General features: G+C 50.6%; 1 protein-coding gene across 6 annotated transcripts in view; it reads left to right on the top strand.

The window, feature by feature from the left end:
• ELMO3 (engulfment and cell motility 3) overlaps positions 1-12,800 on the top strand; it is a 185,254-nt gene that overhangs the window by 68,438 nt on the left and 104,016 nt on the right. For all 6 annotated transcript variants that reach the window (XM_085638688.1, XM_085638689.1, XM_085638690.1 and 3 more), the window contains one exon: positions 11,236-11,335. In XM_085638688.1, coding sequence (XP_085494814.1) covers positions 11,236-11,335 — 100 coding nt within the window. The remainder of the gene's footprint in view (positions 1-11,235; positions 11,336-12,800) is intronic.

Genomic DNA, 12,800 nt, shown 5'->3' with positions numbered 1-12,800 from the left:
TGACGAAGTGAATAACAGCGGCGGACGGGGCTTGGTGGCTCGCGTAACCCGCACTTTCGCTTTCGCACCCTCCTTGCTGTCTATGCGAGGTTGGGTCGCGGGGCTTTGTGTGTTGGTGTGGCCTCGCTGGGGGACCCTGCCTGCCCGCCGGCTGTGATCCGCCCCGCAGATCTGGGGTGGCACCCCCCCGGAGCCCGTGGACCGGCTTGCCCGCCCTTCACGACGTGGCTGGTGCGATCGGGAGACTGGGACCATGGCCACGAAACACGATGGCGATCGGGCAAAGGTAAAATCGACCCGGCGTGGCGCAGCCCATCAGTCCAACAGCATGGATCGCTATACCCTCCAGAAGGGATCTCCTGAGGTGCCACGCGGGTCCCCTGAGGGCCCTACTGATGCCCCCGATCTGCCCACGGATCTGACTCTGCGGGATGTCATGGGCGCCATCGCCGAGATGAAGGCCTCTGTGGGCCAGCGTTTTGACACACTGGCGCAGAAGATCGACTCGGTCCTCGTAGATGTTGGCCTGATAAGGGCCGATCTCTCCGAGACCAACGACCGAGTCGATTCTTTGGCCCACACCGCATCGGGCCTTACGACAGATGTGGCGGCCCTGCAAACGGAGGTGCGCCGGCTTGCTCGGGCGAGTGCGCTGATGGATCGTCGCCTGGAGGACTCCGAAAGTCGGGCCCGGAGGAACAACATCCGTATCATCGGGGTGCCTGAGGGACGTGAGGAAGCGGCGGCGGACCTTTTCGTGGAAGACCTGATTGTTACCCATCTCCAGCCACGGGGGCTGAGTAAATTCTTTGCTGTGGAGAGGGCCCGCAGGGTTCCCGGGGGAAGGCCTAAGGTCGGAGCCGCTCCGAGACCTCTCATCGCCCGGATTTTTAATTTTCGGGACAGAGACGCTATCCTGCAATCCTCCAGACTACAGGGACCGATTAGACTTGACAATATGGACATTAATTTCTATCCTGATTTCACCCCTGCGGTCCAGAAGCAGAGACTGAGCTTCCTTGATGTCAAGCGCCGTCTTCGGGACCTAAATCTCAAATACGCCATGCTTTTCCCAGCTAAGCTGCGAGTGGAGGTGGAAGGTCGCACACACTTTTTTGATCGTCCCGAAGCGGCCGGGGACTGGCTGGATACTCTGTCTGGAGATCGGATCGGGGTGGCGGGGGGGGAGCGGCCGGGGGAGAGAGCTTGCCTGATCAAGACTGAGGGACTAATATTAGGCCTCGCTCGGGACAAAAATGATGCCACTTTTGACTATACGTCGGATTGCTTAAGTTCCCCTCCTATGGAGGTTGTGTGGGGTCTCTTGGGGGTTCTCCCTCCTCCTCTGGGGGTCTAGTTAGTTTAACTATCTATGGGGCGACAGGCACACTGCACGTTGGGGGGGCTGTCTGGGCTCATGCAGGGGTGCAGGGAGGGGGGAGTTTTGTTGGGGTGGGTGGGCAGGGATGGGGTATTGTTAGTTATTATCACAAGGCAACCCCTTTTTTTTTTGTGTTGGTTCTACTGTGCTCTCGGGGGGACGAATGATGGTTTCTGTGTATGATGGGGGGTAGGGAATTAACTTTGTTGTCTTGGAACGTCAATGGACTGGGGGACAGGATCAAACGAGGTGTGGTCCTACAGTATCTGAAGCGACTCTCGCCTGATGTGGTCTTCCTGCAGGAGACACACCTTATTGGTAATTCCTTCTGCGCCATGAATCGGCGTGGCTACCGCCTCGTGGCCCACTCGGGCTTCACGTCAGGCTCGAGGGGTGTGGGTATCATGGTAAAGAACTCGATCCCGTTAGAAATTGATGAGGTGCTCCACGATGACCGGGGACGTTACACTGTCTTGGTGGGGAGAATGGAGGGCAAAGTGATTGTCTTTGTGTCAGTGTACGTCCCACCGGGGTTGCAGTCGACCACCTTTGCAGATCTGGGGCGCCTCCTCCTTGGCCTTCCGGGGGGGCTTCTGGTGGTGGGGGGGGATTTCAACGCGGTGGTTTCTGGGACTGTGGATCGCCACCCCCCTAGGGACCTCCCCCGGGCACAGGCGTGGCTATCCGGCCTCTTGGATACACTGGGATTGGTGGACTGCTGGCGCTTAAAACATCCCACGCAGCTGCAATACACTTTCCACTCGGGGGCCCATGGTAGTCTCTCACGGCTTGATTATGTCCTTGTCCCGGCGGCCCATGTCGGGAGGGTGGGGGAGGTGCGCCATTTGGCACGGGGTATCTCGGACCACTCCCCGCTATTGTTGCATTTTGATGTCTTTCCGAGGGCTGAGAGCAGGGTGGTCCCAATCAATTCCTGGTACCTGCGCGACCCCACCATTCGCGCTGACTTGATTAAATCCCTCCAGCACTATTTTGAGGAGAATGTGGGGTCAGTGCCTTCAGCTATCTCCCTGTGGGAGGCCTTCAAAACAGTACTTAGAGGGGAGGCCCTATCCCTTATTTCCCACGCCCGGAGGCGCGAGCGGGAGGAGGTGACCCGGGTGGAGGCTGAAATAGCTGAGCTGGAGGGTAATCTAGAAGATGGGGTGACGGATGCTGCACTACATGTCCTCCAGCTCAAACAGGCGGCTTATAGGGCCCTCGTTACGGAGGCGGCCAGGGGCCTTAGTAGAGAGCAACAGGGGCGACTGTATGATGTGGGTGATAAGGCTGGTAAACTGATAGCGTGGTTGGATAAAAAGGAGAGAGCGAATCGTGTGGTCCCGCTGATTGAGAAAACGAATGGTGTTTGTGTAACTGAGCCAGAAGAAATTGTCTCCTGTTTCGCGGAGTATTTCCGCGAGGTGTATTCCCCGGTCTCTTCTTGCTCGGAAGAGGATTCCCGTGCCCTGCTCAGGGATATCGCGCTGCCTTCCCTGTCCGGGAGGACAGGGTGTCGCTGGACGCCGCTCCCACCTCCGACGAAATCGCCCTCGCCATACGCTCGGTCGCTTCTGGCAAGGCCATGGGCCCGAACGGTATCCCTATCGAGCTGTATAAGTTGCGACCGGATACATTGGCGCCTCACCTCCGCGCAATGTTCCTCGCGGCCCACTCGCTGGGCTCCCTCCCGCTTGACCAGCGTCTGGCTACAATCGTGGTGATCCACAAGGAAGGGAGACCTCGGGATCGGGTTACTTCTTATCGGCCTATCTCATTACTGAATGCGGAGCCCAAAATTCTCGCTAAGGTACTCGCCAATCGGCTGGTCGGTGTGGTGGGAGATCTGGTTCATCAGGACCAGTCTGGCTTTATTCCCCATCGCAATACAGCCCTTAATCTGCGGCGTTTGCATGGGGTGCTTGCGCGCGTCCCATTTATACGGGAACCGGCCATTTTGGCGTCCTTAGACGCCACCATGGCGTTTGACACGCTTGAGTGGCCATACATCTGGGCGATGCTTGCGAAGTTTGGATTTGGCCCAGGATTCATCAGTTGGGTCAAATTGTTGTATGCGGGCCCATTGGCGCAGGTGGTCGTGAACGGAAGAGTATCGGCCCCGTTTGAGCTGGGCCGGGGCACGCGACAGGGCTGTCCCTTGTCGCCGCTTCTTTTTGCGCTTGCCTTGGAGCCCCTGGCGGAGTGGCTGCGGTGGGAGCCTTCCATCCGTGGTCTCCGTTGGACCCCCGAGTATGAGGACCGCGTATCCCTATACGCTGATGACATCCTTCTGTACCTAGCCTCCCCACGTAAATCACTTATAGTGCTAGTTGATGTTTTACACTCGTTTGGTCTTAACTCTGGTCTCGTCATCAACTGGGCTAAATCGTGTGTGTATGTTCTCTCTGGGGAGGCTCCTATTCTCCCGCGGGGCTGTCCGATCCAGATCGCCCGCAGGGATTTCGGTACCTGGGTGTCTTCATTACTCTGGACCCGGAGGCCCGGTATGAACGGAATCTGCTTCCCCCCCTCCAGCGTCTGCGGGTAGATGTCGCACGCTGGCGGCGCCTGCCGCTTTCGCCGCTCGGCCGGGCGGCATTGTTCAAGATGATGTCTCTGCCGCGTTTTCTGTACGCTTTGCAGAACACTATGGACTTGGTCCCGGCGCGCTACTTCCGTGAGGTGGAGAGTCTGCAACGCCGCCTGTTCTGGGACGGGAGGCCGCGCATTGCTCTGGCTAAGCTGACGCTCCCATGGTTTGACGGGGGGATTGCCCTCCCGGATATTAAACGGTACTATTGGGCCTCCCAGCTCGCTGCCATTAACCATGGCCTCTACGGGCCCGCCTTAAACCCGGCATTTGAAATGGACAAGATGCTCCTGCCAGGTGGCGACTACAATCGAGCGCTCTACTCTAGCGCGCCCGACGCTCGTCTGACGGGCCCCACGCGTGTCATGGTGCAAGTCTGGCACGCGGCCAATGCAGCTATGGGGTGGAAGGACCGTTTGACCCGGGCATCACCATTATACGCGTCTGAGCGGTTAGGTTCCCTGTGGACCTCTAAAGGCTTCGAGAAGTGGGACATAATAGGTATCAGTTAAGTGGGGGATCTTTGGACGAGGGGAGGATTTAAAACGTTCGATATGCTGCAGACGGAATTTCAGTTGCAGGGCAGTGAATACTTTCGGTATTTGCAGGTCCGTCATGCGCTGGGCTCCGTCTTCTCGGACGTTGCCTCCATCCCGGAATATTCCCCCCTGGAGGATAGAATGCTGGATGGGCACGTCCCGGACAGCACGATCTCACTTATATACAAAAAGCTCATAAACGACCGCTCGGGCCTGTTGACTGCCCTTCGTGCGGCTTGGGTTGCCGACGGGCTGGAGTTGGACGACGAGGACTGGACCTCCGCGGTGGCCTCCCCGAAGTAGGTGGCCATACCGGCTCGCCTTCGCTTCGTCCAGCTCAAGATACTCCACCGGGTCTACATGACGGGGCCAAAGCTTCTGCGTATGGGCTATGCTGGAGATGGGTTGTGTAAGCGTGGGTGTGGTGCTTTGGGGACCTTTATGCATATTTTGTGGGAGTGCCCGGAGGTAGAGGGGTTCTGGCGTGGTGTACATGAGGTGCTGCGACTGGTTACGCATGTGGCGCTGTTGCCTGAAGCGAGGAGATGCCTGTTGAATGTGTGGGAACCGACTGATTACTCGGCGCCGCAGACGTGGTGGGTGACTCTGGGATATATGATAGCCAAGCGTGATATTGCTCAACTGTGGGGATCCCAGAGGCCCCCGGCGGTCTCGGCCTGGAAAGAACACATGGACTGGTGCATGTTTCGCGAAAAGGTGGTGTATGTGGCGAGGGGTAAGCCTGGGACATGGGTGAAAGTATGGGGCCCCTGGAACGCCTACCGAGGGGGTATCTGCGCACCACCGCTGCTGCCTGATGCCTCGCCAGCCCCATCCCCTTAGCCGACTCATTCCCCCGTTGCCGGGCATTGGGTTCCCCCAGTCCTCGCTTTGTTCTCTTCCCCCTCCTCACACTTCTGTGTATAGTTGGGATCCCCCCTCTTGGGGAGCACGTGCTGCTATTTTTGATTGTGGGTTGCCTTGTGGGTGTGGTTTTAATTTTTGTTGTTCTTAATTTAAAATGAAACCGCATAATGGGGCCTGGATGATGTGGCTTTTGACATTATTACTGTTAGACCTGTCAGCCCTTTGGGTGGTCCCTCCTCATCATTATTTATTTTGTCCCACTTTTGCCTCAAACCCTGTTTGAATTTTTCCTTTTTGGGAACCACCAGACTTTTTCGTGTTGCTACAGATTCAGGGAGCCATTTTATCTACCCCTGAAACTTCTGTCTGAGGGCCTGGAGCACAAAATGGTGGCCACCTGTGACATCACCAGCATCCACTGGAACCTACCAGCACCTTCCAGAACATTCCAGGAGATTCCAGAACCCTGTGACCGTTGGAGGCGGTTTAGAATGTTGGGAGGTTAAGACAGAGTGTTGGCAGTTGGAGCTGGCAGTTGGCACCTGACTGGTGAAGAGAGAGGAGCACAACAGCGAAGGAGGAAGGAGTGAAGCAGCAGGGGTGGAAACTTGTGCCTGGAGTGGGGTCCATAAACCCACCCTTGATACTTGTCCCTACTGATGGATCCCAGCCTATAGCCCTGTGTGGGAAGAAGACAGAAGAAAACCATCCTAAGGACCTGGACAGCAGGAACAGGCCTTAGAACCAAGAAAACAGCAAGATTCTGACCTGAGAACTGGTTTCCCTGGAGCCCGGCGTCGAGTAGCCTGAAGACCTGGAGCCCGAGGTTGAGAAGCGGCGCTGACTGAAGTAGCAGACGTCGTACCCGGAGCCGCCTGAGGTCGTGAGAGGGCGCCGACGGGGGTCGAGAGGAATACCAGAGGTCGAGGAGGAAGTGAACCGAGGTCGAGCGAGCGGCGTCATCGGAGGAGTGAAGTCCGCCCTCCGGAGTCGTCGGAGACCGAGGTAGAGGTGAACCGGAGGTCGGGAGTGAGGATCGCACTCCGGAGTCGCCCGGAACCTGAGAGGAGGAGCACCGGAGGTCGGGGGTGAGGATCGCACCCCGGAGTCGCCGGAAGTCGACATCGAGGCCAGGCCGGCCGACGTCATCGGAGTCGAGAGCGCCATCGGACCGGAGCCGCCCGAAGTCGACATCGTGCAGAGACTGCCCGACGTCGTCGAATCGGAGGTAGAGATCGAACCGAGGCCGCCGACATCGGACCGGAACCGCCTACCGGCGTCGTCAAAGAACTGACATTGTGCCGAGGCCGCCGAGACCGAACCGGAACCGCCTCACGGCGTCGACCCGACTCCAGCGGCGTCGGAACATCAGAAAAAGGGCAGTAAGTGGAGTAGAGGGCGCCTAAGGCCCTGTGGAGACCTGAGAGACTGCTCTAAGGGGCTAGGGAGGTGCTGAAACCCACCTGACTGTGCCTGGGGTGAACTGGGACTAACCTAGAGAGGTTGTGTGGAGAAGGAAAGCCAGGGCATTGGTATTCCCCCCTTTGATCTACCTCAGTTTAGGCCTCAGCCTTGTCCCAGCCAGGGAGTAGCCTCCCCCCTCAAGCCTTCCACAACCCTACAAGCTGTGCCTGGGCCAAATCAGCCCTTAAGAAGTGAAGTGTCATCTGATTATATGAGGGGTGCTGTATACTTGTAATTATTTATTGGGGATACTGTATTTATTGAGTTTTTTACCTATTTATTGCTGCACTATATTTATAGGTCCACAGGACTTGTTGGTGTACAATATTTATTGATACAGTATTTATTGCCTCAAAGTATTTAATTGTCTGTATATATTGCCCTTGTATTTATGCCCTGTTATTTATGATCACCCCTATTTATTTCATCAAACAGCCGATATTTATTTGACCTGCACTAATTGAAACTTGTATATTGTGATTGACCTATTTATTTTTCCAATCAGCAACTAAGAGAAAAAGATAAAGAAAGAATATTTTCATAATTTTTACGGTGTAGAGTCGTTTTTGGAACGGATGCACGCATGGTTATTGTATGGGTATATTGTATGCTTAGCACTGCGCCTGTTTCCTGACCACTCGAGCCAAGCTACCCCATTGTGTTGGGAAGGTCCACCACCACCCTGCGGAGTGGGAGTGGGGCTGTTTCCAACAATTACCTACTGAGAAATGCTCCTCCTGTAATACCACGTGTTCCATAAATGTATGTCGTATGTTCCTACCATTGCTAGCGTCCGGCCGGAAGGTTGTGGGCCCATACTTGTATACTATTAAGACCTGTAATAAATGGTTTCAAAAAAAAAAAAAATTGTAGCCACCTATCATCTCAGAACTTAGCGAACAAGCCAGCCACATTCCATGAGATGAGTCTTAAATCCTTCCCGGCTCTGTGAGTAAAGCCCACGGGGAATGTTCTGGTGTTAGCTGGTGAGTTCGAAACCCCCTAAAGCAATGAGTTACCCACATGGTGCACTGGAGTTAAGGGAGGTATAGGGGGATAGATTGATTTTAGGGGGCTGAGTCCCCACTCCCTTCTGTGCCCTGTGGTGATGAGCCCAATTGCTGGACCTGCAGGATGCGTTTTCCTTCTCTCTCTCAGGGAGTCAGTCCTGATCAATAAGTTCCGACATGGGGGAATAATGATTTGACAGCATCTGCTGGCCCCCCCTGTGTACTTTCTTCTTCTCCACGACCCAGAGACTGTTCTGCACTTGAGGCACACACTGGGGGCCTATAGAAAAGGGAGTGGTTTTATACAGTTGGCTGGAAGATAGGAATTAGAAAAAACACTCCAGATTCTCCGTACCTTTTCTGGGTATCTAACACTAATAATAATAAAATCTCCCTCAAATGGTTTTGTAGAAGGCCTTATGCATAAGGCCTTCTATGCCATCAGGATATCCCTATACTCCCATACAGACCCAGTGTAACTTGTATATTTACCAACCAATGTGAAACTTTATTAACCAATTGGGCTGTGGTTTCCAGTTTGTGAGTGGCGAGCCAAGGGACCCGTCAAGACTACAATGTAAGGGGGAACAGGCTGGGGGAAAATTAATTACCGGCAGCCGGCCACCGGTTTGGACTGCACCAGCAGAATTAAGTGATAAGGAAGGCTGAGTAGTAGGAACTAAGTTATATGGTGAGGTACGAGGGGCCCAGTAAGCATATTCTGACTTGTTACAGCCACCGACTTGGAATTACTGATGCAAGACTGTCTACAACTGGGGAGATCAATGGTAGGTATGTCGGTATTTGTGACTTGGGTCTGGGTGATGTGGGGAATCTTGTCCGCAAATGTCAAAACTTTCTCCATTCAGCTTAACAGTTCCCTAGAAACTGCCTCCAGATTATCAAGTCTGACCCAGAGAGGGGCCAATAAGTCAGTAAAGGTGGCTGTGATTTTTTTGTAGTACAGGAGCTAGGTAGACCTCCTTGTCCTCTGTCAGTTTCTCCCGTATGCTCCCGCAATCCCCTTCTGTGTGACCGGAACATCTTCTGATTTTTTAGCCTTCCGCTTCCATTTGTGGGCTGGGGGTGCTCACCAAGTCGGTGTTGGGAGATGAGAGAAGAAGGGGCCTAGATGTAGAAGGACCAGGAGAATGAACCTCAGAAGCTGGATTAAGTGTGGGACCCAATGATTTTGCAAGAGGAACGACTGGCTCCTGTCCCTGTACATTTGGTGCGACCGTCAATGGGACATCTGTAGGCAAAGTCAGGGAGCCTCCAGATCTGACAGAAAGCCCGATCAATTTCTTTCGAAATGACTCCCACAGCTTTTGCCAGAAATGAGTCAATAGTTGTACGGGTTTGGCCTGTGGTTTTAATGACATGTTAGGCTTTCCTCTTCCGCATGATAGCAAAATGGCAGTGTGACAGTTTTTGCAAAAACAACACGAGACTGCAGGGGCAGGACACAGGTTTCAAAACCCCCCAATGATGGTTTGAGACAGCAATAAAGCCTTTACTTATTGTGCTTGCTTCTACTCGCCCCCGGGGCATGAAATGCCTCTGATGCTGCCAGCTAAGGTTTAAGGCGCCAAGCTATTCGAGGGGGCCAAGAGAGTGGGCCCAGCCCAACCTCGTCTGTCCGCGGATGGGCGCAGAAGGGCCCGCTCTTGGCCCGGTCTTTGCCAGGGCATGCGGCCGTGCACGACCTGCACAGCAGGAGCCCCTGGTAATGTAAATAAACGCATCCAGGTGCGAGGCAATGGCATGGGCGACGGCCTGCCACAAGGACACTTGGGGCCTAACGTCCTCCTCCTGCCCCCTCCTCTCAGTCACCGGCGTCCCACGACTTGGACTGACTAAAAAACACACGTTATTGTTCTGTTGGCTTATCCAATAAAGTAATTACTGACAAATCCATTCCATGAAAATCTTGTGAAATAAGTGCGTGGGGTGGACAGAATTCTTTATCTGCATGAGTGTCCTTCTTGTAGATACTGTTATATTGTCCCTCTGCAGTTGTGAGATGAGACACATAAGAAGTAGTTTGGGGACACTGAAAAAGGATAGAATGCAATTTATGTGTAGAAACTTCTAGGGTGTGAGGGAAGCCAGTTCATTTGGATAGAATAACCTGCTGTTCTTATGTGTATATTGTAGTCACTGGGAATAGGGAACCTGCCTCACATCTTGTGCTTTTCTAAAAGTCACTAAGGGATGCTTTTAGAGAATGGATTTAAGAGCGGAAGCCTATTTAAGAATGTTCCATCTCATCATGATACTTTGAAAATTTTAAAGAGCTCATGGTTTATAGTGGGTTACATATGTAACCTTACTACTGTTGTCATTTTAACTTCAGATCAAAGTAAGTCTGTGCAAGCATTCTTTTACTGTAGTCATGTGACAAGAATGTGGCCTCTGCTTCATTAGTCTGGACTTTGGAGCCATCTCTACTAACATAAAATTCACCTACTAGGACATTGAAAAATTGAAATGGATAATGAACATTTCTGGCATGTAAAATAGAGTTTACAGCCATTGGTTTGCAATCTAAAGGCATCATGTTCAACATAATAAGTGTTAAAAACAGGTACTCTGAGTGTTATATTCCATTATGAAACCGGTATTAAAATCAGCATGACCTCATCTTGTGTCATGATGAGGTTATCATACACAAAATTGTTGTTATTATTTTAATTACAGTTTTTTCAGAAATGTTTCGGGTGGGCTCACTCTCATACCACCCATAGAGAGGATGGCATGTGAGGGAGCAAATTTGGTGCCATGACTGTGCCAAAATTGTGTTTGACAAGACATTATTCCCCACGTATAAAATTGTGAGTTTTTCACTCAATTTTGTTGGGAATGTTTGTCCTCAACATTTTAATTATTTATTGCTTCTAATTTCTAAAGTGTACAAATATTTTGTCTTTAATGTATGAGTGCCTTGTTAAGCTAGATTTACTAATTATTTAATAAAATATTTTCCCCTTCTAAAAAATTTCAAAACATGTATTGAGAATTGTCGTAATGCCCTGATTCCCGTAATGGTGAAATATGGAAGCATATGGGTTTTATATATGTAGAGAAACAGGGGCATAGTCAGGCTAGCAGGAAATATTGCAATTGATTTCAGATATTAGTAGATTGTTTCATACGTGAGATCAAATGTGTGTATTATTCAGAATCTAGAAACGGAAATGAGAGGTATATATTAAGTGTTTGCTATCAGTTTTACTGAGACGAGTGTGTAATTGCTGGTTATCAGTGTAGATCCAGGGCATGCATTTATAATTGGCTATCAACATATGTCAGCAAAGCAGGGTTGATGGCTATCATTCTTAGTTAGGCTTCTGTCTTAGTCTCAGTATTCTTTTCTGATTTCAGTTCTGGGGAGATTATGGCTCATACCCTGAAGGCTTTCATGGAGCTGATGGAGCACGGCTTTGTTTCCTGGGAGTCTTTGAGTCCGGTCTTCATCAAAAAGGTAAAAGAATCCTTTCAGGTGATGTTTGGTGTGAGGTGAATGATTGCTAGGAAGCCCAGCACGGGATGGGGACAAATTAATACAAACCCTGTTAATCTAGCTAAGGTGGACTAAGATGCTCCGAATATGAATAAGAACTGTCAGCTCCATTTCGAGGTAATTTTAGAGGTAAGCTAGGCCTACGCTTAATGCATTATGCTTCTAAGTGATTGTGAGTGTTCAATCAATAGCTATTGTGATATGATTAGGATTAAATTAATGGATTGACCTCTTTATTCCCCAATCATTGTTTTGGTAGTGGAGCAGGTTTTCAAAGTAGTGCACAGTATAGCTTTATCATTTCATTTATGGCATTGTGTGGGTAGCTTTGATTCTTAAAATCAGAGTCTGCACCCATAATAGGAACCACAGTTTTTGAGTCATGCAGGTGTGAATGGTTTTCCTTCAGTCATCCTCACCTCAAACCAGCATGGTGGAAAAGGTAGCAGTGAAGGCGAGAGGTGTTGCAGACCCTTCATAGCCCCACCCCTACCGCTCTTCCGGATTTATGAAAAGAGCTTTTGCGATCAGTCTCCAAACTGTATGTCAAAATAATAGAATCATTTGAAGGTGATTCTCAAATCGCATCCTGGTTCTTTCTCAAATGCATTTTTGATTCTACAATACTCATAAGAGTGTTTCTTTGCAAACTAGTGTTTTTCCAAGCCTTATGTTTTCCCTAAAGGTGAATAATAAATCCCAACCTGGATGTTAAAATGACAATGATCTTGTAAATATGCATTTGTTGAGCTCAAGGCAATTACCCCACACTTGCTACATGTGGAAGACATTATTTGGTTTGTGACTGGAAAGCTGTACATTGCGGTCCTCCTATGACCAGTACACCATTCTAGGTCCATTGCCTATTGTATCGGATTGTGGTCTAAAGCAAGGGACACAGGGACTAAGGTATTCTGTGGTATTCTATTCTCCAGTAGTTTCTTTGCAAGGATAGATATGGCATCCACTCATGCTTCCTGATGGCATTGCAAGCTTCATTCAGTACTTGCACTAACATTTTCGTCAATTTTATATGCTGTGCCTAAGCAAACATGCAAACAAAATACTGATACTGTAGGCATGGTCTCTCTGTAGCCTAGAGTGCCTTGTCTCTTTTCTATTTATAGATAATGCCATGAAATAAACAGGAGAGGTTAGTGGCTCTGGCACTTGAGGCATTTGGTACATGCATGCCTTCTGTGTGAGATTCTTTCATGTAAACACACTGTGGACGGATCAATATTGCAAAATAAAAATGCAAATGTGAGAGTTGCTAAGTAATGTTAGTATAACAGTATGTCTTGTTTACTAGTGGGTTCCTGATGGGTTCCTTTCAGGAAGGTTGGAAAACACAGTAAATATTTTTGCTAGGAATGTCACTTGGTAAATTAATACGAGTCTTATAAGAGTGTTTGAGATGTATTAC

This window comes from Triturus cristatus, chromosome 12, assembly GCF_964204655.1.
Source record: "Triturus cristatus chromosome 12, aTriCri1.1, whole genome shotgun sequence".
Lineage (NCBI taxonomy): Eukaryota > Metazoa > Chordata > Amphibia > Caudata > Salamandridae > Triturus > Triturus cristatus.
This window is presented reverse-complemented; position numbering and strand designations above follow the sequence as displayed.